This window comes from Melospiza melodia, chromosome 8, assembly GCF_035770615.1.
Source record: "Melospiza melodia melodia isolate bMelMel2 chromosome 8, bMelMel2.pri, whole genome shotgun sequence".
Taxonomy (NCBI): domain Eukaryota; kingdom Metazoa; phylum Chordata; class Aves; order Passeriformes; family Passerellidae; genus Melospiza; species Melospiza melodia.
This window is the reverse complement of record NC_086201.1, coordinates 27,978,867-28,004,508: the sequence shown is the minus strand read 5'-3', so window position 1 is coordinate 28,004,508 and position 25,642 is coordinate 27,978,867. Positions and strand designations below refer to the sequence as shown.

General features: G+C 42.3%; 1 protein-coding gene across 9 annotated transcripts in view; it reads right to left on the bottom strand.

The window, feature by feature from the left end:
* ANKRD44 (ankyrin repeat domain 44) overlaps positions 1-25,642 on the bottom strand; it is a 131,160-nt gene that overhangs the window by 31,006 nt on the left and 74,512 nt on the right. For 6 of the 9 annotated variants that reach the window (XM_063162455.1, XM_063162462.1, XM_063162458.1 and 3 more), the window contains exons 4-16: positions 23,694-23,764; positions 19,942-20,142; positions 18,615-18,702; positions 16,691-16,833; positions 15,137-15,349; positions 14,150-14,228; positions 10,869-10,983; positions 7,862-7,944; positions 6,501-6,564; positions 4,117-4,185; positions 3,278-3,418; positions 1,289-1,372; positions 206-317 (exon numbers count right to left, since the gene is read on the bottom strand). In XM_063162455.1, the coding sequence (XP_063018525.1) occupies positions 206-317; positions 1,289-1,372; positions 3,278-3,418; positions 4,117-4,185; positions 6,501-6,564; positions 7,862-7,944; positions 10,869-10,983; positions 14,150-14,228; positions 15,137-15,349; positions 16,691-16,833; positions 18,615-18,702; positions 19,942-20,142; positions 23,694-23,764 (1,463 nt within the window). The remainder of the gene's footprint in view (positions 1-205; positions 318-1,288; positions 1,373-3,277; positions 3,419-4,116; positions 4,186-6,500; positions 6,565-7,861; positions 7,945-10,868; positions 10,984-14,149; positions 14,229-15,136; positions 15,350-16,690; positions 16,834-18,614; positions 18,703-19,941; positions 20,143-23,693; positions 23,765-25,642) is intronic. The other 3 variants (XM_063162456.1, XM_063162459.1, XM_063162464.1) reach the window with 1 other exon arrangement.

The window sequence follows — 25,642 nt, the reverse complement described above, 5'->3', positions numbered from 1 at the left end:
GTTGTTGAATTAGGACTTGATTATCAAGATAAACATTTTTAAGATACCTCTGGGTGCAAATATTTGAGTTTACTGCCCATATCGCAGGTTTCCATGGATTTCTTGCTGTCCAAAGAGCTCCAGTAGTGGCCATGGGGGGAGCTGCCCATCCTGGCACAGGCACATTCCCTACCAGCAGACAGGGAACCCCAAGGCAGGCACTCACCAGCTCCAGGCACTGCCGGTGCCCGTAGGCAGCCGCGTAGTGCACGGTGTTGTAGCCCTCCTTGTCCTGGATGGAGGGGTTGGCATCGTTCTGGAGAAGGAACTCGAGACACCTGTGGACAATTCACTGGGTAAATGTGGGCTCACAAGGTTTAACAGCTCATCCCTCGCTGCAGCTGGAAGTGGCACTGAACACTGGCAGTGAATCCTGTACTTCGAGCAGCAAATCATTTTTCACCAACAGCTTCTCACATTCACCATGCTTTTAAACAGAAAATCCCCACTTGTCTTTGAAGATCAACTTCATGGAAAAGATCTTCAACCCAACTCTTGTGGCTACTCTAGATTACAAAATTGATTTTCTGTTACAAAACCTGAAATCGTCTGTGCACATGACATAAACAGCCTAGAACTGCTACTCCTCACACAAAAACTCAGATATCAAACCATCAGTCTCCAAACATGCACTAGGGCAGGCTGGAAAAAAAAGATTTAATTAAGTTACATTAACATATTCTCTTCATTGGCTTTTTTTTCAATTATGTTTTTCAAAAGATCCCTTTTGCTCTTTCTAGCTCTTGCCACTTTCTCTTATACCATCAAGATACTGTCATTTTGTTATTAGTACTTCCTTGCCTAGCCTCTAATCTGGAGTGAATGTAAGGCCATTATATAATAAAGGGGATTTTAAAAAAAAAAACATTAAGCAGATAGATGAAAATGTTAATCCAAGTGAATGCATTGAGAAAGCCATTAGCTACTTCTTTTTGCAACATACAGACTGTGCTGTGCATGACACTAAAGACACTACGTGACACTAAAGCACATGATATTAAAGAATTATAAAATTACTGAAGCTGTACATCTTCCACTAAAAACAGCAACAAGCACAGAAACAGAAATACCAGGGAATATGTGCACAGAGAAAAGAATGGAGCTCTTTCCTTTAAGTTAGCCCTCATTAAAGCCAAGCACTGTTTTTAGCAGAGCAAAGAACAAGCAAGAGCAGAGTGTAAGGCTGCAAGCCAAAGCCATGGCATTCTCCAGGAATGAAGTCTAACTGCATTTGTGACACCAAACTTACAATGCAGCTTCTTTTTCCTTCATCTCAGTGGCTCTTTCAAGTTCTTCAGCATTTTCATGGGAGTTACCTAAAATATTCTTTCTTCTTAGCACAGAGGACAGAAAAATGCAACTTATTCTCAAAATACCACACCGGTGATTTTGATGCAGTCTGCTCCCACCCCCAACCTCCTCTTCAAGGAGCTGACTTCCTCCAGCCAGCAATGAGCATTACACAAGTTGTTGCAGCAATGTTGTGCACTTTTTTCCTTTCCAGAGTAACTCAGGAATACTACACCTTGCTTCCTCCTGCAGTAAGCTGCTGGTTCTTCTCTAGCATTTAGGATTTAGAGCAACTTTAATCACTGATACTAAATCACTGTCTCGAGTCTGCATTAGCTGACTGGCCTCACTTTCTGTCAAATATCTTGGCAACACTGTGTGATCTCAGTCAGATTCTTCTCCCTGCTCATTAACTACCCACATCCAGAGTTAATGATGAATATTCTTTGGAATGAGATCGCCTGACCTTGCAAGTTTTTTGACATTCAGCAGGAAAAAAAAAAAAAAAGATTTGCTGACCTATTAAATCATGGTCTGCAAATAGCATTTGATCTATGTAATAAGGCTTCTTCCAGAACATCTCAAACTGAAAAATTTAACAAGAAGACAGCATCACCACATCAGAATCAATTTAGGTTTGGATTGTGAGGACAAATAAAAGCCATATACTTCTTCCAAATTTCAGGATGTGACTAAAACAAGCTTCTTTTTTTTTAAAATGAGGGATAAAAGTAGAAACATCCTGAAGTTAACCAAGAGCTTGTTTAAATGCAGGAACCTCACCTACCAAGAACCAAAAGCTGAAAAACACACACTGAATCATCATTCTCAACCCCCCCCAAGTAACACCTCACCCTGGTAAGACAGAATTAGAAACAGGCAGTGGTGAAAGCCTTCCTACAACGCTGCTTTTCATGCCAAGCACAGACCTCTGATGACTCTGCCTCCTTCTCCCCAGCACTGTTCAGGTTTGAGGGTGATGGGGAAGGCATTTTTTATATCAGTATTATCACAGAAAATGATGAAGAAGCTCTTGAGGCTCTGATGTGGCATTCAGAACTCTGCCCTACAGTTAAACCAAACTTCCCTTGCCATGGCACTGAGGTGGTGTTCTGCTGGGAGAGATGCAGCTGTACTTTCACCAGACCTCACTATACAAGAAAGCAAAAAACTAGATCCTTAGTGTCTAGAGACAGTGTGAGATGGAAAAACATAGGATGAACTAAAAATAAATACAGGTTGCTAACAATTTTGAAGAGAGAGAACAGGATAATTGAGTCTGGTTTATACAGTGTGTTATAACGAAGAGATTGGCAGAATGTTCCACTATCTGGGAATTAAAATTGCAGCCAGTAACCACAGCATTTCTAAGTCTTGCAGCTCCTTCTCACAAGAACACCACTGTGTTCTGACAAAGGCTATTCCTCAGACATGTCTCTAAAAAAGCAACCTGTTTGGACAGGGTGAGCATTTTTATCTGCTCTGACAGTGGAGTGAGACTGACGGTTAGATCCATCCCACCTTTCCCACCAATCTGTCAGAATGCCAAATGTCTGTCATTGAAAACCTCTCCTCCTGCTGTCTCTTGCTCTATCCCTTCTGATGGACTTGCAAAGCAAATGCAGAAAATTCTCTGAGCTTAATCTTGTGAGGAAACCACAGAGAGGAAAACAGAGGACACAATACTGTGAAAACAGCTCTGTAGGGCAAGCTGGCTGCAGAATTGTGTGCAGCTTCAGAGGTAAACTGTGGAGCTGAAATGCCACATCATCTGGGGGCTTGGCTTCCAGGCACAGCAACTCTCTGTGGAGCTATGCACACATCTGAGAGAAATTCCTGTGCTAGTGGGATCATTCTTTTGGCTCAAACAGCAGAGCACCATGAAGAGACTGAAATGACACTGATTTAGTGAAACACTCAAGGCAGGAATTCCCCAGAGCTCTCTTACTTTCTGTCCATGTCAGAAGCAGCAGCGTAGTGCAAAGGGGTGCGTCCCCAGTCGTCTGTTTCATTAATATTGGCTCCTGTTGTCACCAGGGTCTCAATGCAGTGGAAATGACAATTTGCAGCTGCATAGTGCAAAGGTGTCCTGGAACATAAGTGGCAATTTGTTACCTCATATTCCAACACGTACTGAGGAGGATAAAGATAAATCTTCATTGCTGCGTTCCTACAGATTTCCATCAGTCAATATCAGCACTTTAATTCACGGAAATTTAACAAAATACTGCATTAACAGGAAGTTCTGGTGCTGCTACAAAGCCTGATAGGACACAAAGCATCAATCTGTGTCTTGCAAACAGCCCAGTGCCTGTGGGAGCCTCTGCTGTGGCTCTGCAGACACGCTGCCTCTCCCAGCTGGGAGGCAGAGCACAGCACCGCGTCCCTCACAGCATCTTGCTCAGCTGGCATGGCAACACCCATGGCAACGCTTTCCATGGGGGAAAACCCTCCAGGAAGCACATCCAGTGGCAGCTGTCCTGCCATCATAGCTCAGGTGCTGTCTTGGGCACACCTGCACAAGAATTTAAGCAGTAAGGAAAAAAGAAAAGCTGTGATTTTTTTAAAAGAAAAACTCAAGAGGGTGGGATAGGTATAATGGATTTAATGAAGCCTGCACCTGTGTGGCTGGCACAAAACTGCAGTGGCAAGGGTTCTGCAGAGAAGGCCAAACTACCTGATTTTGCTGCCATTTTTCATAGAACATATGACTTTCAGTCAGAGGTGGCCTTTCTTCCTTGCCTGATAGAGTCTTTCTTTTTTAAAAGAGCTTTGTAATTTACCTACCTTCCACATTTGTCCTTCTTATTAAAATCTGCTCCACTGCTTTGCAAGAGTTTTATACATTCTACATTACTGGAAAGAGAAGTAAAGAAAACAAAAGGTGAATCAAGCAAAAGCTTACACCTCCATTGTCTCCTGGCCCCCAAAAGGAAAAAGTTACTGTAGTTATTTTTGTACTATTTGCTGTGCAAAAACTACACCTTGAAATTCAATCTAACAGAAAGTGAAGCTCTAAAAAGAAATTATTTTCTTTTTTTTTACTAGAAAGCCTCAAACTTCTCTTCTGAAGAAGAAAATAATTAATTTTCCAAAGAGAGCACAGTAAATGTGATCAGCATGTTTGGAAATTTTCAATGGCAGCTGTACTGCAGTGCACCCATTCTGACCTGGTATTTTATAAGGGAGCTTTAAAATAAAGTTGTTGCTAGCTTATGAAATGCCAGTCTAATAATGAAGAGGTGACATTTAACGAAATCCACCCCCACTCAGCAGAGCATTCAACAGTAAGCAGTTTGCTCAAATCCTGTTTATTTAATGAAATTTAATCACAAGAATCACTTGTAGGTATATTCTGATATGATTTGATGACTGTTGATGGATTTAAGCCCATCTCCAAGTGCTTTGTTAGCAAAGGGGTGTGGCTGTTATAGTGATTGTCACATCAACACTGCATTTATTAAAGTGGAGGAGAATTTACCACAGCCTGGCTGTTTCTTTGTCTTGTTTAAAGCCAGGTAATTGTTAATAGAAAACAAACCAGCTACATTCTGAGATCTTTTGTAATTGAAACAAATAAATGTAGGACTCCAAGCTGGAAAATGACAAAATGGTGCAGCACTTTCCAAGACTGCTTGTCTTTCACAGGGGCATCACTTGTGCTCACAATCAGACAAGCAGACCTTTGAAATTCTTTCCCTAGCACCCATGCAACTCCCATTAATGTAATGGCAGTAAGAGGCCTGTGTCAGGAAATACACTAATGGCTTTTGTAGATCTCCAGCTACAGGAAAAAAAAAGGGACTGGGTGCAATAATGCAATATTTTGGTGTAGGTCAATCCCAACTCTAAATTGCTGTTGCATAAAATAACTATGGAACACTCATCACAATGCACTAAAAATAAAAACACTTGCTAGTGATGACAATCATAATAAACCACTGGGAAAATATGGTTTATTTTCATTAGTCACTTTTGCTTCTTATTGAAGCCTCTCCTTCTCTTTATGACTTCCAGGATGTTTTTAGTATCCTTCTGGGGTGCAGCCTTATCAAAGAGGTAGCATCTGAACTATATTAAAATAATCTCCATCCAAGTAACTGTCATACCTCTTACACTAAAGTGAAAGAAGTATCAAGATGAATAATACCAAAACAATAATGAAACCAATATTTGGATCAATTTTATCAGGGTTTGGGGATTTTCCCCCTCAGGAACAAAAACTTTGCGATATAGATTTCGGTCCAGTGAGAAGAAAAAGCAATTTCCAGAATGACTGCCAAGTATTTGCTGTGGATGAGCATTTCTGCTTGTTATAACCACAGAGAATCCAAGGGCTGTAGCCAAGGCTCCATTTCAGCAGTCTTCTGAGCCATAAAGTACTCAAGCAGAAAAGTAAAAACTCAATGCTTGCCAAACTTTGTGTCCTTTTGCTAGATTAACCTCTCAACACTTCACTGACTGGATTATCTGGAAATATTTAAAATAACTGAATGCTACATTTACATCTTAAATTGAAGTATTTCAATTTCCAATTCAATTTCACTTTTCTGCCCTCCCACCACTTTTCAGGAACGCATCACCCCAAGAGAGGGGCAGCCTTCTCACTTTCTAATTTGGAGGCTGTGGGTTTGGTTTTGGTTATGTTTTTGTTGTTGCTTTGGTGCATTGGTTTTTCTTTCACAAACTTATGGCACCTGAAAAATGGGAGAGAGTGAGACGAACTACATTTGGACTCCCAGACTGCAACCTGATGGGCACTGCTGCACAGCTGCATTTTTGGACAAGGACATGGTCCAGAGATGGAGGCCAGGAGTAACTCCCCTGCCAGCAGCCTGCCAGGAGCTCCAGCTCCTGCTCCTCACTGGGTGTTCCCTAGGGAATGATGCTTTTCTGGAGATTGTTGTGTCTCTCAGGGAGGCCTGAAAGCTGAAACAGCCTTCTCAGGGGCATGAAAAGAAAGAGTTTTCCCCTCTGCCTGAAACGCATGCTTCAAATCAACCCAGCTCACCCTACACAAGGGCAGGGGCAAAAGAGAGCCTAAAATGACCCAAATTATGGCATCAGACAGCCTTGCATACCAATGAATTCCTCTGTGGACAGCACAGCCAAGCTGGCTGGCCCCAAACGTGCCCCAAGAAGGCCTGGAGCAGCCCCGGTGCAGTACTCACCCTCCGGCAGCGGCCGCGTGCAGGCACGTTCTCCCGAAGCTGTCGGGGGTGTCTATGTCAAAGCCTGCAGACAGCACGTGCTCATTACTAAACAAGGACACTATGCTATACTTTTGTCCTAGTTAAACCACAGGAAACATCGCAGAGACAGAAAAATCAGTTAGTTGGGAAGAAAGCAGAAGGCAAGGCACAGTCAGAGAGGCTGGCACGGGGACGGCGAGCGGCTGCTGGCGCTGGCAGCGCTATAAAAGGAGCTGTGACAGGAGCCTATTTCCACATCCAGCTCCTCCACACCCCTGTCTGCAGCCTGGGATGGGTGTTTGGGAGGCTGAGACAGCAGGACAGGAAGACAGAGAACATGGAGACACGAGGAAGAACCACAGAGTCAGCCTAAACATGAACGGGGGCTGTTTTCATGGCACGTGGTTGTCAGATTGGGAAGAGCCTTCCAGCAGCACAGGGGGATACTCATCAAGATGCACGAGGCCAAAGGCTGCACCCTGACAGTGCTAACTCTGCTCACCCAGAGTGTTTTCTCTTCCTATCTAGTGGTCACGGCCAGAGCACACCAAGTCTCAGTATAATGGGGTATGTAATTATCATTTTTCACATTTCTTTTATACCCTACAGGACTCAAGTTAAGAGGGAAAAAGTAGTTGTAGGACATTTTACATGCTAAGTAATGAAGGAGTTTTCTAGAAAACTCATATGATCTAGGTGAGGATTTTTTAACTCATAGGAACTCTTGCCTGGGAAAAGCAGAATTTGGGATTTGACCACTGATTACTGAGTCTTTTGAAATGGTGGCAATAAGGAAGCTCCGGCTCCTTTGCTTTGGACTCTGGTGAGGATCCCAAGCCTGTTCTCTTGACACTACACTTCCACTCATTTTCCCTCTCATGCCCCCAGAGCTTTGGCCAGCCTAAGTACTTAACTATAGATTCAGAAACACACTTTAGCTGCATGCAAAATAGATCATCATCAGTGAGATGTAAATCCCTGTGCCAGTGCAGACCCCAGGGAGATAACTTCAAAATTACTCCTTTGGTGGGCAAGGGGGAGAATCCCCAAAACAAAACAGGATCTCACATTCCTACAGTTTGGAAAGGGGTTCTAAATTCCCTCCCTCCCCAGAGTCTAAACTCTCTGAACCTGCTGGGAGAAAAGAGCTTTGGGCACGAACAACACAGGAATTACCAGCATGGCTTTGGGAAAGCCTTGCATGCTCTGGTGCACTGCCCCACGCAGCCCAGCACAGCAGCACTCTCATTAGAATAACTCACAACAAAGCATGGAAAGGGGCTGCAAGCAGCAGAGACAAACACTGCTGGAGTTCCAGGGACACTGGGGGATTTACTCACCCGATGACAACAATTTCCTGCAGCAGTCTGAGTGGGCATTCAGTGCTGCTAAGTGTAAAGGGAACATGTTGTGGATCCCACACCTGAAAGGGACAACAGCCTCGTGAGAAAATGCAGGTTACATACACACACACAGCACATCAAAAGCTCCTTCCAGAAAGGCAACATTTTCTCAGGCTTTTCTAGGAAGATTCTTTCTTGGTGGCTGCCATTATTTTTATCTGTATTTCCTTAACAGCCTCCTTGAGAGTTAAAAATATTCTGATGCAGCAAAGTCTTGGCATTTTGCTTTGAACAGAATGTGGCAGGATGGTTTGCAAAAATTCCAGGCAAAGCCAAGGTAGGGGAGGAAGTAAGAGAGCAGATACTGCTTGGAGTCAATTGCCCAGTGAGCCACAAATTTCTGCACCAGCTACACATACAGCAACTGCCATTTTGAGGGAAATGTAAATGCCAAAAATTCTCTATATTATTTCTGAATCTCTTTTTTTCTTTTTTTTCCTTTTTTTTTCTTGTAGATGACGCTTCACACTTTCCTTTAGGCTCCCATATCAGTTTTCTTCCACAGCCTAAGAACTAATAATCTAATTTTCCTATTTGCTCCAGCTACTTTCCTCACCTCCCCTTTCACTTTTTCCTCCCTCTTTTCAATCACACAATAAACTTTCAGAGCAGACATGATGGGTAAGAAAAGAAAGGGCGCCTTTAGATTGAGCCTGTTTACCATCAGTCTAATTCCATATCAGGCAAACATGGAGTTTTTAAACAAGCTGAGCACTCAGCAACTTTAATTAATATCAGGAAATCATGCCAGTTCAGTCCCTAGGCATATCACTGTTCACTGTCTTAGAATACTTTTGGGTCTGGACATCTTGGTGTCTTTCATTCAGCATTGTTTTGTGCAAAGCATCTTGTTATTCTAGATATATTACCCTGCTGGCAGTTCTCCAAGTGCACATAAACATGGAGCCTCTGAAAACAACTAGCTTGACAAGATTATCATCTACTGCCTGCTCTAGCAGATTTTTTTTTTAAATTACAAACTCCAGAACAATAGCAGATGGATTCCTATCAGTCCTTCACTTCTGCAAGACATTTGGTGGATGGGAGAGTATGATCATCTCATGGGAGAGGATTTCAGATACAGACCCAAAGACAAAAGATCTTGTCTTTCTAGACACCATAAATCAGAATTACTTAGGAAGCTTAAGACAATAATTTTATGTGGATGTTTATAAATATATCTTGCTATCTCCAAGATTTTATACATAAATGCATTTAACTAATTTGGGTTTGTTTTCAAAAAATTTATTAATTCCTGAATCCACAGGCCCATTCTTTCTCTGTCTTCACATGTCCTCCTTGCTGCTTCACTACACTGACTTGAGCTCCTGTACAGATTTGAATTTTACTATTAGCAGCATCTATATCTTAGAGGAAATCTATTAAGAGATGATCTGACAGCCTGTTCTTTGAAGAAAACATTGCAAGCTGCACTGAGCTGCTGCATCTGTACAAACAGGCTGCATTTTCCAGCCACGGATTCACTTATTTAAGGGAACATTGGACATTCCATATTGCTGTTTCTCCCTACATCCATTTCCCTCTGCCTCCTCCTCCCTCTAGTTATCTAACACAATATTATTAATCTTTTTGGTCAAGATTTCCACCCAGCAGATGTTTTTGGCTGGTCTCCACTGAAATCCCCTATCTGCACATTTGCTACCCAGTGTGCCATTTCTGCAGTGCTGTTCACACTGGTTTCTCCCATCACTTGCACACTTTCCCTTGCAGTGCATTGCCTCAAAGCCTGGCAGAGCTGTCTGCACTTATTGTGAACAGTGCTGCAGAATTTTCTTTCCTAAACCTATTTGGGGAGCTCACCCAGAGTTATTTACATGCAGCACATATTGAAAGCACATTTAGCACAGGCAGTAGCATCATTTCCATCTGCCTGCTATCTCAGAGCCAACTTCTTATTTCACTTATTTCTGCTGCTGGAAAAAGTATTTTATTTGATCAATGTTCCAGTTACCCAACTGTGAAATAGAAATTTCTAACTGGATAACCCTGATTCCAAGAGTGGAGTGGGCTATCCCAGTGCATCTCACTTTCCCCTAAAACCTCAAGATAATAGACAGTGACTGACTGTACTGGAGAAAGAGAGAGGAAAAACCTACATGTCTGTTAAGATACCAAGATCTTCATGCTGGCTGTATTAATAAAACCCAGTGACACTAGCTGAAACCTAATGTGGAATTGCATTATCCATGCCAATTAAAGATCTGTTCCACCTTTTGAGTTTGTAGGGTGACAGCTGTACTTAGCAAAGAAGAATGGGCAAATGTGTCACTTGCATGAACACCACCAAGCAAATAAACAAAATATTGAGAGCTGCAATTCTCTCCCAAATTCAAACCAGACATTTGCATTTGAAAGCAGGGTTTCCTAACTAGGTAAGTCGAGAGAAGTCCCTGATTTCTATGGCAGGTTCTATGTAAAAGAGAAATTATATTTTAGAGACATGTGGAGGTAATTTCCAAAACCTTACATTCATGAAATCAGATGCTGCTCTGAAACACCTGGTACAGATATCTCTCATGGCACTGCATTACCCTGATCTCATACCCCTCTGTTTATACTCCTTTTAACAGACCCTAGGAACTTGAGCATAACTAAACAATACTCAAAAATCCTCTCTGTGTGTGTATATATAACACACACATCCCTACTTCATGTACATTACCACCACTGTCCCACATCAATGCTTCAGGAAGAAGCAGTGCTTGTACAACTTGTAATCACACAAGTGGGCACAACAGGAACTGAGCAGAGTTTGCTTCCCTGCACACTTCCCAATCGTTCATATTCTAGTCTCATGTCACCCACTGAAGTACAGTGCAATTATGCTTGTCAGTTTTAACCTCCCTACTTCAGAAGCAGTTGTGTTTCCAGGCACTGGACACGACACTTGATCCTTGCAAACAGCTCCTCTTGAGGCACCTACTTGGCAGTATCGGCTCCGCTGGTTATGAGGGTGTTGATCAAAAGCTCGTGTCCGTATCTTGCAGCCACGTGCAGAGGGGTGTTACCATCCTTATCTACACAGTCAATTTCCCCTCCTGCAGAAGAGATTTTCATACAGATTAACACTGAAAAATTCACCATGAATAAGGGACCACAAGTGCTGTTTGTCTCAGCACCATGAGCAGCCCCGAGCTGCTCTCTTAGCCACTGAGAGAGGAGGCACTGAATTTCCCAGAGCAAGGACCAGCACACAGCAAGTTCTCAGCTGTCAGCCATGGTCTGGCAGCAGCACCTGCACCTCCCTCTCCACCTGCAGTGGTGGGAATGGGATGATGTACAGGGGTCAAGTACGTAATTTCGATTTGTTGCCTAGCTAAAGGTACAAATGGGTGTCCTGAAATAAACTACAAAATAATCTGCTGAAACTGCACCCTCATTTGTAAAGGCATTGCCACTCAGCCTTATCTGTACAACAATGTAAATTAGAGTTCACTCCAGAGGCCATCAGGAACACACTGCAAACAAATGTGCTGCATACTTTTTGTGTGTCTTACCAAAGCACAACCAAACAGTGCTTATGCAGAACTTTTCCTTTTGCAATTTAAACCTGGCATCTTATGCTTTATTCACATAAGCAGGAAAAATGGATTCTTTCTTTAGATAGATTACAGACAAGTCCCTGTTTTCTTTTTGGACCAAGAACTGTAACTTTTTCAGTCTCTCCTTGTCAGTCAGGTTTACTGCACTCCAACTATTCTCTCTTTCCCCCAGTCCTCTCCAGCTGGCCTGCATCCTTGTGGAAGCAAAAGCCAAAACCAGTACTACAGCTAACTCTCCCAATGCTGAGCTAAGCAAACAGGATTACTTCATGCCTGCTGGCCACACTCCTATCTGTGCACTCCTGGACATTGCACAGCACCATGGACATCCATTACCCATTTCTTTAAGCACCACAGCGCTGCTGACTTGTGGTCAACAACCTTCTGATCCTCTAGAAGCCCCAGATCCCTTCTCGAGGGACTGCCACCCACCTGGCTGTTGCCATTCTGAACTTGTCCAGCTGATACTCCTGCCTCTGTGGGTGATTTTTCTTTTGCCCCACTTGCATTATAACCTCTGTCTCCAGTTCTACAGATAATTTTTCATTCTGACTCCATCTTCTGCCAAACTAAGTCTCTCCCAACTACAATTTTCTTCTCCAAATGTTAAAAGCACATTTCTTTTCCATTATCCAAACATTTAATGAAAACACTGGATAGTTCCAGACCCAGAAGGGAAACTGAAACTCCCTCACTACACTTTCCATTTCAACAACAATTCATTTATTACTAATCTCTGAGTGTAGTTTTACAATCAGTTATGCACTAGTGCTGCAGTATTTTAATACTCTGCTGGTTTGCTGTGAGAATGCTTCCTGAAAGCGTGTCAGAAGTCTTGCTAACATCAGGATATGGTAATATTTACTGCATGTCCACTATTCACAGGTGGTAACAAGGCTTAATTGCAACAGGAAGAGCTCTAGTAAAGCACTAGACCACTTGCCCTGAGAAGCTGTGGATTCCCCATTCCTGGAAGTGTTCAAGGACAGGCTGGATGAGGCTCTGAGAAACCTGATCTAGTACAAGGCATGACCTCCCCATGGTAGACAGGCTACACCTAGAAGATATTTAAGGTTCCTTCCAAACTTTCTAATTTCTAATTTTTTAATGGTGAATGAAGGTCAGTGAAATGCTTGAACAGGTTCCCTGGGGTAGAGCATCCACCAGTGGAGGTCCACAAATAGAAACTGGACATGGAAAAGTCAGAGAACTGTACTGTGTTTACAAAGCCTATTAAACTGCTGTAGAAGAGAACTGTGATGTTCCAGCTTATTTTACTCTTGAGAAATCTACACAAGATATTGCCCACTTTGGCTGACCTATGTAACATTCCCCAGCATTTCTTTTTCCTCATTTTTAAAGAAAGGTATCACACTTGCAGTTTTCCAATTTTAAGGTAATCCACTCTTCCTCTACAAGCTGCTAGAGACAGCAACCAGAAATTGAGACACAGTTAGCCAACTCATTAAGTACTGCAGAATGAAACTCTATTGCTTTAAATAATTCACATTTCTCTCTTCCCCGAGATCCCATGGCAATGAGGTATAAAGTCACTTGCAATGAGATCTGTGTACAACACTAAAATTAGAGGGGCAGAAAACCAAGAAAGAAAGAAAGAAAGAAGTGAAACCCAAGTAAGTGGAAGAGGCGGCATAAAGGGCAGATGAAGAACTGCCAGTCCTTTCACACAGAAATCCAACAGCGAGCAAACAATGGCTCTAAGCCTGAGCCTATTAGACCAAACAACTAAAAATTGCAGTAAAGCACAGTTTCTTGCATTTTGCCCCTATCCCCTTTTATTATTACTTTTTTTTTTAATCCCAGGAGAGAGATAACAATTTGCACGATGACCTGAAAGAATCATGATCTACTGGAGACCTCCATTTAAAAACACAATCTTGTTTAAATGCGTCATTACATTTAAAGCACAATTGTTCAACTACTTCCAACATTTCACACTTCAATTCCAAGTTGGGATTTTTGGGGGGAAAAAACCAACAAAACAGCCAATGAACAAAGCCCAGACCATCCTGTGTCAGATAGTGGCCCAAACTGGGAAGCTTAATAAAGAATCAGTAATAGCAACCTCTGTCATTCAGAAACAGACCTCTGCCAGATCTCTAACAAGAACAATTGCTATATTCTATAGTACTCTTGGACAAAAAAAGATGCCTGAAAAATGACTGATAATCAGGAATCCTGGCTGTGCCAGAGCAAACAAGGTAGCACTGCTCCTCCCTGCTGAGTACATATTCAACACTTCATGGAGACAGTGAGTGGCAAGGGATGAGAAAAGCACAGCTGCTGAGTGCAGAGCAGAAGAAATGGTTTGAGCTCTAAGAACAGCAGGGCTCCCAAAGGAGGACAACTAGAAAATTGTGCATCCTTCTCAGCAGAAAAGAGACCTGAATACACCTCTGAACTCTTGCTTTCAGGTTAAGAATCTCAGTAGATCATCTAGACCACTGTCAGCTGGAAGATTATGGAATTTTGTCAACAACCAAAATCTCGGGTTGCGATGACATGATGGAATGAGAGCTGTCAGTTCAGCTCAAAGGCATAAGTTCATAGAGCTGCCCTCTGGGCCAGAACAACTGAAAACTGCATCAGTGGACATGCCTGATGTCTTGGAGAGCCACTCCAGGGGCTGACAGGAACTCACCGTTCTGGATGAGGGTCTGCGAGCGCGTGAACCTCCCATGGACAGCTGTCATGTGCAGGGGGCTCTTCCCGTCCTTACTCTGCCAGGAATGAAAAAAGCACTGCTTTAGCACGTGAAGGCTCATGAAAGCAAAGATACAGTGAGTACACAGCAATGTTTTGGGTTTTACAGAAAGAAACTGAGACCAGGAAAGCTGAACAATGAGAAAATAGATGGGAGCGGTACCAGCCTCCACTCATATCACTTACGTTTATTGGCACGGTTTATTGGCAAGCACAATCCCTAACTTCTTAATAATTTTGAGTTTAAACAGTGCACTGGCTATTCACTGATCTTAAGGGGTGTTGAATGCTGGAAGTTAAATGCCAGCTTCATAGATGGGAAACTGAAATTCAAAAAATTTTAACAAAAGTAGTCAAAATCTTGTATGAACTCAGAAGACCTCAAGTTTTCTAATACTTATACCAGTACCCTCCTGTTGGATAACAGCAAGTTCCTTTTAACTTCATTAAGATGTGTAAGTTGTGCCTTCAAGAATATTCAGATATCCTAAGCAGAATCAGAGTTTGTAAGCTGGAGCTCTAAAGCAGGTAACAAGCAACCCTGGAAAGGGAACTTTTTGGAGTCAGGTTTAATTAAATTTATATTATACAGGGAAGAAAAACACTAAAAAGGAATAGTTCTTTGACTTAGCACCATTCCCTGAGATAACATTTTGACAGAGCTCTTGGGACTATATTTTAGTACTTTTTAGTGCCTTCATGAAAGTGATTGCCCTAGAGTTTAGAGTTCTCATTGTTATCGAGGCACTGCAAGCTCCCCTGCTGGGATGTAATATCACCCAAACAGTTTCATGATCAACATTCTCAGCATCATTCCAATTCCATCAAGGATTTAGAGCCATGCTGTAGCTGTTGTTACAATTTCCTCATGAGATATGCAAAATAGGCTAAAGTAAAACTGTAAAGCTGGTATTCAAGTTTTTACCTGAATATTAACATCTGCCCCATTATTCACTAGTAGTTCAAGACACAGTGCTCCATGAGTGGAGGCAGCAGCAAAATGCAAGGGGGTGAATCCATTGTTATTAGGCTGATTTACATTAGCACCATAGTCAATCAGCTCATTAACAACAGAGTCCTGACCGTTGTAACAGGCAATGTGAAGTGCAGTATTTCCATAGATGTTCATCTCATCAATCTAAAATGAGACAAGGAGACATAGTTAAAATTACAGAGATCAGCTTAGCATTTACGTAATGCATCACACGCTGCAAATGGAAATAGCTGGAGGCCTGAACTGTCACAGGGCATAGTTCTCACCAGCATATTTCATCGACAAATTATACTCCCAGACAGCTTCCCTTGGAATGCTTTACCTTTCCTATTATTAACTTTTTATCCTGCTGACAATCTCTAAAACCAGTGTGAAGCTTAAAGCTGATAGCAGGACTATGTAATGACGATATTGATGACAAAATTCCTAACAAGCCGGAAAGATTTTCCATGTAAGTGGAAAAGCAGGATGAATAAAAAGCTCACAATCTTTATATTTAAAAAGATTACAACAGTGACTATTGAGTTTTTGTGAACAGAACCAGGCATAACAGCTGTTTACACAGTTTCATTTTGGATAGGGAGTGGGGGTATCTGAGTGAAAACAATGTGAAAGTGCACAGATATTTACACTTCAATAAGAAACCACTTTCAGTAGTTCAGTATTATAAAGATGTCATTAAGATTATATTACTTCTTGATGACCAACTTAGTATTCAACTGCTGTTCTGTAAAACAGGACAAGACAGATTGCACAAAAGACTCAGGAATGGCATGAACAGCCTTCCATGAAACACAGGCATCTCTAAGATCATATCCCCAGTGGTGGAGAATGTGGAACTTAAAGGGACTTATTAGCATGGCACTGTTGAAAACAGGAAACAGCTATTCCCCTTCACAGCCAACAGCCTGTGAACATGAACTTCTGATAATTTTCTGGCAGGTCAAGTCAGCTGAAAATACCATGACAAAAGCAATGTCTTTATTATGATTAACTGTTTGATCAGGCTCCTCTGGTCATCTCACCACTGCTTTGAGGAACTGGCAATAACAAAAAGTCTGTGCCCTGAAAAAAAAAGTTATTTTCCAGATTGAAAACAATCTATCAGCTACAGAGGAAATACAGGTCTGTAAACTGAAACAGCCTGAGCTGCTGTTTAGTAAAGTACTCAGTGTATACATTGAGAACAACCATTCATTGTATCAAAGGAAATGCTGACCCAAGGAAAATTTCAATACTCCACCTTCTTCTGCAGGAACAGGATATATCTCCTGATTCCTTCAGCAAGGTGGCAATTTACTGTCCCTATCAGCCTTTCTTTAATACAGAATATCTCCAGACTCTTGAACCAATAAACCACATGAAGAATGAGGTGGTCTGATAAATGGGACCTCTTTTCTTTAGAGGTCACTGTCTTTAACAGCATCCATAAGAAAGAAGACAAGACTATCTCTAAATAGAAATAAAGTGCACATTACCACATACCTCCACCCCCAGGTTAAGGAGTTGTTTCACAATGTTAATCTGCCCATTGGATGCAGCTGCATGAAGTGGGGTGTAACCCTTCTTGTCTTTACAAGTCACTTCTGCACCATGATTAATCAGTAAGGCAACAACTTCCAGGTGACCTTCAAAAGATAAAAGATAGCAATCAATGAATAGACCATCCCACAGCATCACTTCTCCCAGATTACTGCTTTATTGCTAACACACTGCCCTTTCACTGCTGTTTCAAAGTGCTCCCACAGTTTTACAAAGGAAGAAAAAGCATTTTTATAAATGTTTCTAATCCTAGCTCCAGGCCTTGTGAAGAAATCCATGCATTCACCTTCTCCAAATGTGTCAAATTTCTCTTTACTGAATTGATTTTCCAGTTGCCAAAAGAACAAAACCACGCCTCTTTTCCATTTATTTCTCTCAAGCTAACAGAGTGTGTTTTATTCTCCCTTTTACAGAGAGTAGTGATACAGTGAGCACAGGAGCATGGCAATGCAAGTCTCCCAAAACAGCATCCTATTGATATCACCTGCAAACACAACTGCTAACACTACTTGGCTTTTGTTAGAGATAAAAAATAACCTTAATAAATTATAAAATTAAGAGGAACAGTCTTATTGCTTCATGCTGAGACAGAACTGTCTGCCGTGGAATTAAACACTTATTATGTCAAACACCATACAAAGTTGTGCTCCATCTGGGTTGCACAGCACTTTCATGACAAGGGCAGCTCTGTCATGTGCAGGACCTAGGAAATCATATGTACAAAGTCTATAGATAATGAGTGTCCAAAAATAATTAAATATTCCAGAAACTCTATGAGGGTTTATTTACAGCTCTCATCACATTATCTAACTTCTATCTAAAATGCACTACAGACTCCATTGCTAATTTAGGCCTTAGATGTTATCTAAACACTTTCAAAAGTGCATCATGAATTTCTGAAAACATTTAAATGGAAAAGAGGCGTGGAATTGCCCAGCACAATGTAAGAGCCTTTCAAATCCAGAGAGTGAAGTTCAAAGCTCGTTAGCTCAAAAGCCACATCACAGTTGTTGGCAAGAGCCTTTCCATCTGTGTCTGTGTATATCAAAAAACCACACAATATCCTTTTCTCACAGTTGGAAATCTATTATCTCATTCCTAAAAGTGCCAGGATTAAAATAAAGATTTCTGTCATGTCAAATAAAGAGTTCCTGGCTGAGGGTGCACAGCTCCCCACCAACTGTAACCTGAAATATACAGCTTGGCCAACAAAAGCTCTTGAACAAGCGTGACCACTATCACAGACAATCTTGTATTTTAAAATTATAATGTCCCAATGTAAGAAATTTGCCTTTAGCTTGAAAAGAATGATAAGGCAAACTGTTTGAATTAAGCAGCACTTGGTAACACCACTTATTTTTTGGGGAGATATTCAGTTGCTCTTGTACACTCTGGAATAAAAGGTGACAATATTCTCCTAACAAGAAGAAAGTGCCTATTGTGCATTTCCTAAGAATATCATTACCTAGCTGCTTATACACTGCAATAAACCACTACATTTTTGATCACACTTGCCTGCATTTCATTGAAAGTACTTTTTAGTAAAAACTGAAATAAATATAACCTGGGTTTTTTCTAGCACAAATATAGCTCAGGTTTGACTTAGAGTCGGGATAAGAAGACCAAAATGGAAAAGCAACACAAAAAGCCCACAATTAACTGCCTTAAAAAGGAAATCACAGCCAAGATCTCCCTAGCTGCAAACCCATAAATGGACAGTGTTAATTTAGATCAGCTGAACCCTTCCCTCTTCAGGGTAATTACAACACTCCCTTTCCATGGCCAGGTCTGTTCCTGTCCATTTTAAGACATGCTACCAATTTGCGAATAGGAAATGAAAAAGAAGGAGCAGCAGCCCAAGCCTTACCCATGTACGCTGCCCAGTGAAGAGCTCTTCTGTCCTTTTTGTCAAAAGCATTGATGTTTGCCCCCTTGGCCAAGAGCAAGTTCACCATCTAGAAGTAACAACAGAAGATAAAGCAACCCTCAGACCACAGACTTGAAGATTTATAACAAATCAATCTTGCAATAAAGCTGGTATCACAAAATGGCACATCTGAATGATCATTTCTGATATTCTCTATTAAAAAAAAATCAGAATAGGACAGTTAGATACAGGAATTACTGTCTCTTTCCTACAGTCCAGTGTTTTAAAGGACAAACACTGTCACCATTTTACAGGACCTACCATTCCTCTTTCTTCTTTTAATTACCATACTCATCAACTCATCAACTTTTGTTGACAGAAGCTTACTGTTCCAGTCTTTAGAGTTTTTATTCCCTACCTAGATCTTCAGGTGTGGAATGGGAAAAGGAGGACCCTTAAACCCAGATCTAAAGACTATCAAAACCTAGGAGGCAAAAATCTAGGGGCTTTATTTACGTAAGCTTTTTCATATCATTAAATAATACTAGGAAGGTTTGCTTGTAAAAGTAGGGAAAACAGAAGCACATTTTCTAGAAGGCCAATTAGAAAAGCAGAGCGACTGGACCTTGGATAGCTGCATGTCTCTTCAGTATGAAATCAATCCACCAGTTTTCCCTTCTTTCCATTCTGCCACTCTTATTTTCATAGGCACTCCAGCCCCAAAGAAGCCAGGAGACCCTGGAGCAGCTGGAAGCAGTGGCACAGCCATCTCTCCATCTCTCCAGGAGTGCATGCACATCTGACTCACACCCTGGTTCTACACAGCCACTGCTGTGTTTCTGCAGGTAGGAAACCCATCCTGCAGTTTGGGAAGCAGCCAAGTGACAGCAACCCCAGGGCTCAGGGACAACGGGCTCTGTCTAGACCCAGCCACAGCAGGTCTAGACTGAGCACTAGAGTTGAATCTAGACTAGTATACTAGACTAGAGTCTTGTGGGGGGATAGAATGTAAGAAAATAAAGACAGTGCAGATCTCACACCTGAGGAGTTGCAGCTGTACTAATTACCAAAGATTAGGAGCAGGCCTGCCCTTAACAGGCCACAGCTGTGTCCCGTGAGGATGAGCGCTATAAAAGAGTGGGTTAGCTGGTTGAGAAGCAAGCTGGAGTTTGTTGGCTGTGCTGTGAAGGAGTCAGTGCTGTGAGGAGCTGTACATGAGAAATCACTAAGGAGGTATGGAACTGTTACAATAAGATAACAACAGAGTCTAGACTGAGCCCAGTGCAAGAGCAGAGAATGAGGCAGGAGCTTGCCTGGCGGCGCTCACCTCGATGTGGCCGTTGAGCGCGGCGTGGTGCAGCGCCGTGCGCCCGCCCCGGTCCGACACGTTGACGCTGCTCAGCAGGGGGATCAGGATCTCGGCACACTTCACCGCCTTGTTGGCGGCTGCCACGTGCAGCGGGGTCTGCCAGTTCTTGTCCCGGGCGTTGACGTCGGCCGAGTGCTTGATGAGCACCTGCACGGCTTCCTGCAAGGGCAGCACAGCCACAGCCCTCAGCTCCAGCAAACGCACAGCGCTGCCCTGACAGCTCCGGCACACAGATGAGGGGGGCCGGCAAAGGCACAGGCAACAACAGCCATCCCAACCACCTCCCAGCCTTGTGGAATGGCACTGTCCATTCAAATGGCCCAGCACACATCACCTCTGCTTTCAGTGAGTGCAGTAAAAAGGCCCCACAGTCAAAACTTGCCTGGCGGATTTGAGCATGTCCTATGCAGACAGCCCATCCTGTTTGGCTGATTAACCATCAATACCTCATAGCTGTGCTTCCAGTGAAGAAATTAACTCACTCGAACCATTCCTGCCATCACTGATGGGATGGGCCCAGCCCTGGCCAGCAGCAGGACAGCCTGGAGCTGCCTGGCACTGGCTCTGTCCAACACGAAGAAGCTTCCGGCAGCTTCTCACAGACAACACCCCCACTACCCCACCCTTGCCACACAAACCCAACACACACTGCTACAAGGATCATTCACAAAATGAAAAGCACATCAAGTGTTTTGCAGCAAAGTGCTGCACATTTTATTTATACACAGGAAAAAGGAGAAAATAAAGAAGAATGTGTGAAAACAAAACTTTGCAAAAACATGAGAATGCTGGTGTGTCCCCAGCTCAGCATCAGCATTCCTTTCCTCCCCAAGGCCTAAGCAGAGGCCAAGGGTCTTGACTGCAATATCCATTCTGTCAGCCTGAGACCAAAAAACAACTTTTAAGGTTAATTTTGTTGGTTAAAAGTAAATATTTCCCAGTGACAAAATGTACTGTTCTCTCTTGAGAGCCCCTCTTACTGGAGAACTCATAATCAGTTCATTTCTGCTTCTACTCATGCATATGCCATTAAACAAGACAGACAAAAACTACAATTTTTTTCTCCAAATTGCATTTCTTTTCTTCTTCCTTTTTCTCCCCACAAACAAACAAAATACAGAGGAACTACTGGGACACAGTAGCATTCAAGCAGCCTTGTCTGATAAATACAACTCACATCTGGTATGTGGGAGAGCCCAAGTCCTACACAGTACCTTATTCTTTCTCCACAAACTGCAAAGTTTTCTGTTAAGCCCAGCCAAAATTTTATTAATAAATAACAAACACATACAGTATGTTTACATAGTACTTTTATATCTAGAATGGCCCAGGAGAGTGCCTGCAGTCTGTATCAACACTACATATATACTGGGAGTTTTATGTCTTTGTCCTCAAATGATCTCAGCAGTTTCATTTTCTACAGCCATGTCACAAAATCTCCTCTAACAGATTTGTTCAGTGAGTGACACTGCACCAATAATGATATATGACTGTTGATGTCTCAACAGGAGTTTGTCTTTTAAATTACTAGGCCTACTATTTTAAGAGTCATTTCAATGCAATTCACTGGAGACCTACGCAGCTGGGACATGAAGTCAGCAGGAAACTTCATGCACTCTTAGTGAAAGAAAAAAAAAAGTTAAAGGAGAATTTTTAGAAGTAAATAATAAGGACTGAATATCCAAAGCTAAAAATACTTAGATTTAAAAAAAAAAAAATTTACACATTTTTGTTGACATCTGCAGTCTGCTGCTCTTTCAGATTTGGAATCAAAAGTTAAAATCCTAATAGAAAAGTTTTAATTCTATTGTTTTTAGAGCATGAGCTTTACCCTTTTATTATAATTTCCCCATATGCATGCAGTACCCAGCTGTGGTGTAAGCCTCTGCAGTCAGTGTCTCTAGCTATCCCAGATTATCACAGTGAAATCTCTGAACTTTTTTAAACTGTTTAGGGCTAAAAGCTGATATATCCATTAACAATCCTACACCCTAAGGGTTGCTGATTTGTAAATAAACATCAATACCTAAAGCCCCTGAAAAATCATTAAGACATAAATAAAGAAGTGTCCATTCTTTGAATCAATATATAAAAGGATTCAAGGATATAACTGCTGAATCCTCTGAAATCTTCATAGTAAAAGACTGATAAAATTTGTTGGTGATCATTCTAAAAACAACTGTGCTCACAAGAACTTCCAAAACTACACCAAGTCCTACTGGTCAGCTTCTGGACCACCAACTCATCTTCTATCAATGGGAACTCTGAATTCACCTACTGCTATCTATTGCTATCACCATCAAAGCTGCACATTTGTTCACTTGCGTAAGAAGGCAAAAAGCAGCACTGAATGAGCCTCAAAAATAGTAAATCCTGCTTCCAAATTGTTACCAAAAGTAGCAATTCTAGTATAAATAATGAAGAAAAAATGGCAGGAGAAGAAAGCTGAATGTGTTTATGAAATATACCATGAAGAGGGATGAAAGGCTGATGCCTTCCCCTGCTGCCTCACTAATGCCCCTGGGTACTCACTGAGAGGTACCAGAACTGTCAGCACCCTTTCTCATTGTGCTTCAGCTGACAAAGAGTTAAAGATGAGACACAAAGCCACAGAAAGACATACATTTTCTGCAAGGACTGTGGCTGATGATAAAAATCATGTACTCTGACACATCCAAAACCAGAAACCAAGCACGCTGCAATTCCCGCATCAGCAAGACTGTCGCTGATTTTTAAGGTTTAAGTCTGATCTTTGTTTCCCAACATGGCTTTTTGTATTTTGCCTCATTACAGCATTCACAGTCTATCAGATATTCCTTTCAGAGGGTTCCAGGGGATGCCAGCAGCTGGGAAGCTCAGCCAGCAGCCAAACAATGCCCGAGTTCAGAAGCGAGCCCAGGATTCCTGCCTCCAGGCTTGGCAAGCGCTGGATTGTTACAGAGGTGATTCGAGTCCATCAGGCTCTGGAAGACAGCCATCCTCTGTCTGCTTCACAACCCCTCCCCTCATCCCCAGCAGCCAATTCAGCCTGCAGTTGGGCTCACTGGTAATGAAGTATTGGGAGGGTGAAAGTAGACAGGGAGGTCCACAAAGGAAAGCCAAGAATAATGGTGCAGTTGGAAACAGAGTAATGCCCGAGCTGCACTCCCAGTAGTTATTGCTGCTCGTTTTTAAGACAGCAATGGAAGGGGTACAACATGATCCCAGAATATTTCTATTTGTCGAGTAGAAGAAACATGGGCAAACCCTCCCTTCTGCATGAATCAAATGCATTAACAGAAAACCTAACGGATGCCTTGAGATGTAATTAACCAAAACAAATTATGTGGTAATGCATGTTGGATCACATCCACTCCCTTCTGGCACACACCCACAGCATGCACACACCCACAGGGATCCACTTCTCTTTTTTCACCACCTGTAGATAGCGTGGGCACTGCAGACCACTGTGGACTCTATCCCATGTGAGTCCTGCTCCTGCTCCCTGTGACTTGCTAGGGTAATGTAAAGCAAGGTGGGAATCAAGCACACGAAGGCTCAAGAGCAGCTACAGGTAACATGTAAACACTGACCTCCAGCTGCAAAGCCCTGCATGCAGGAAATGCCTTCCCTCTTTGCATGCCCATGCCACCCACCACGGCTCTGCAGGGTTTGCCCTTCCCCCACCACGTTGGTTATGTGCAAAAGCAGGGTAATCAAATCTTACTCACTTCACTTCTGGAAGCAACTGCTCGATGGAGAGGAGTGAGCCACATGTTGTCCTTGGCATTGACACGAGCTCCTGCAAGCAGACAGCAGAGGTTACAGGCATGCCTTGGGTGTGCCACTGAGAGCCCTGCCCAGCTGCTTCCCAGTGACCAGAGCTGAGTACTCGGTACTCTCTGTGCTCCCCAGGACTCTCCTGGCACCATGCTCACCTTGAAAATGCATTAACAGATGTCAGATAGAAAAAGAGGGATTCAGAAAGAAAGGAACCAGCTAGATAGGACTATTATTAGAAATTGCTTTGTTTACAGGACACAAAAGAAGCAAGGTTTGTTGGAAGGAATGTATGCATGTACACATGTGTCTATGTAGATGTATTTTTTTAGATCAACTGATACAGCTGTGGGGAAGAAAAGCACCCTTTGCTTAAAGCACTTTGCCACCTGCAGACGTGAAAGGAACTAGCCCGAGCAACCACTTCTCGTTTCCAGCTCCATCAGGCAAACCAAAAAATAATAACTTCCCTGCTTCACAAATCCTGCTGGGATCAAGAATACAGGACCAGGAAATGCTCAGGTTGGAGACAGAACTGGGCACCGACTACATCAGGTTCTGTGGGTGTTCCTGGGCAAACAACAGAAGAGCAGGGATGAAGAACACAACTCATCTGCCTCCTGTGCAGTTCAGTGCTAACAGGTGCTCTGACAAGGGCAGCTGGGCAAGAGGATGGATTTGGGCTGGCTTGCCAGAAATAAGGGTAAAGGAAGAATATTTGACAACCACAGTGGTCCTGGCTGACTGCAAACCCCCAATTTTATTTTTAAAAGGTATCCTGTACATTTGTGTGATCAAAAAGATTTCTTTGCAAGAAATGCTAAAGCTATTCACAGATGTGATACCTCAGGAAGGACATCTAGTCATAAGGATTAGAGAAACTTATTTTTAAAAGGGCTTAACCTGAAAATATAGTGCCTCACAGGTTTGCAGGCAGCAGCATTAGTCTGAGAAAGGTAGAACATTCAGAAAAAAAAAGTAGAGAAGCAGAGCCTGGGTGAGCCTCTGAACTTCATGAACAAAGGGATGCTTAAGCTTCATTTTGCACCTTAACTTTAGTGCATTCAAAAGGCTGTAATTAATAAACCCACTCTCTGAATCACCAGTACTTTCTGAGAGCTGATTCTCAGGAATATTAAGATGCTTGCCTGTGAATCACAGTGGTTATTGGGAATCATTCTAGATAATCACAGAAGAAACAAGTTCTTGCATATTTCCACAAGTCAGGATGCAGTTTTTTGGCTGCAAGAAAAACAATTACACTTTCATAGCTACTGCAACAATTAGAGGCAATCCTCCAAACTCACCTCAGAACCTGGTACCTGGTGGTAAAACCTGCCCTCTGGAAAAACACCCTTTGGAAAAGATAGAGTTTCAAAGAGTTCTCTAACTATTCTGTCTAAGGAAGGAAGCTTTTGCCTTCTTTCTTCCTTTTGAGGAGGCCATTACAGTTGACACATGAGCATCCTGCCCTTTGCCTGCACTGTGAGAGGCTCTAGAGACCAATAAAGCAATGACTTTCTTCACCATCAGGAAGCTGACAGGACTTCAAGGCACCTTCCATTATCCTGGTTTGGCCTGGTAGGGGTCTTGGAGATGGAAACTGCTTATATGAATTCCTAGTGATCAACAGCAATCTCTAAACTTTTTGGATTTAGAAATTGTTTTTGTATTTGCCTTGGGGGGTTTTGCCTTATTTCTTAACTAAGGTTTCTTTTGTTTTATCTCTACCCATTCACTAACTCCTATAAGCAGAGGGTTACAAATAAGAAAGGCTAATATGTAGAGTAGGAAAGCATGACCAGTATTATTCCTCAGTATTTAACAACTCCAGCAGCACTGGTGAGTACAAAGATGATGAGAATACCTAGAGAAGTATCTCCATCAGTAGCTATTCATG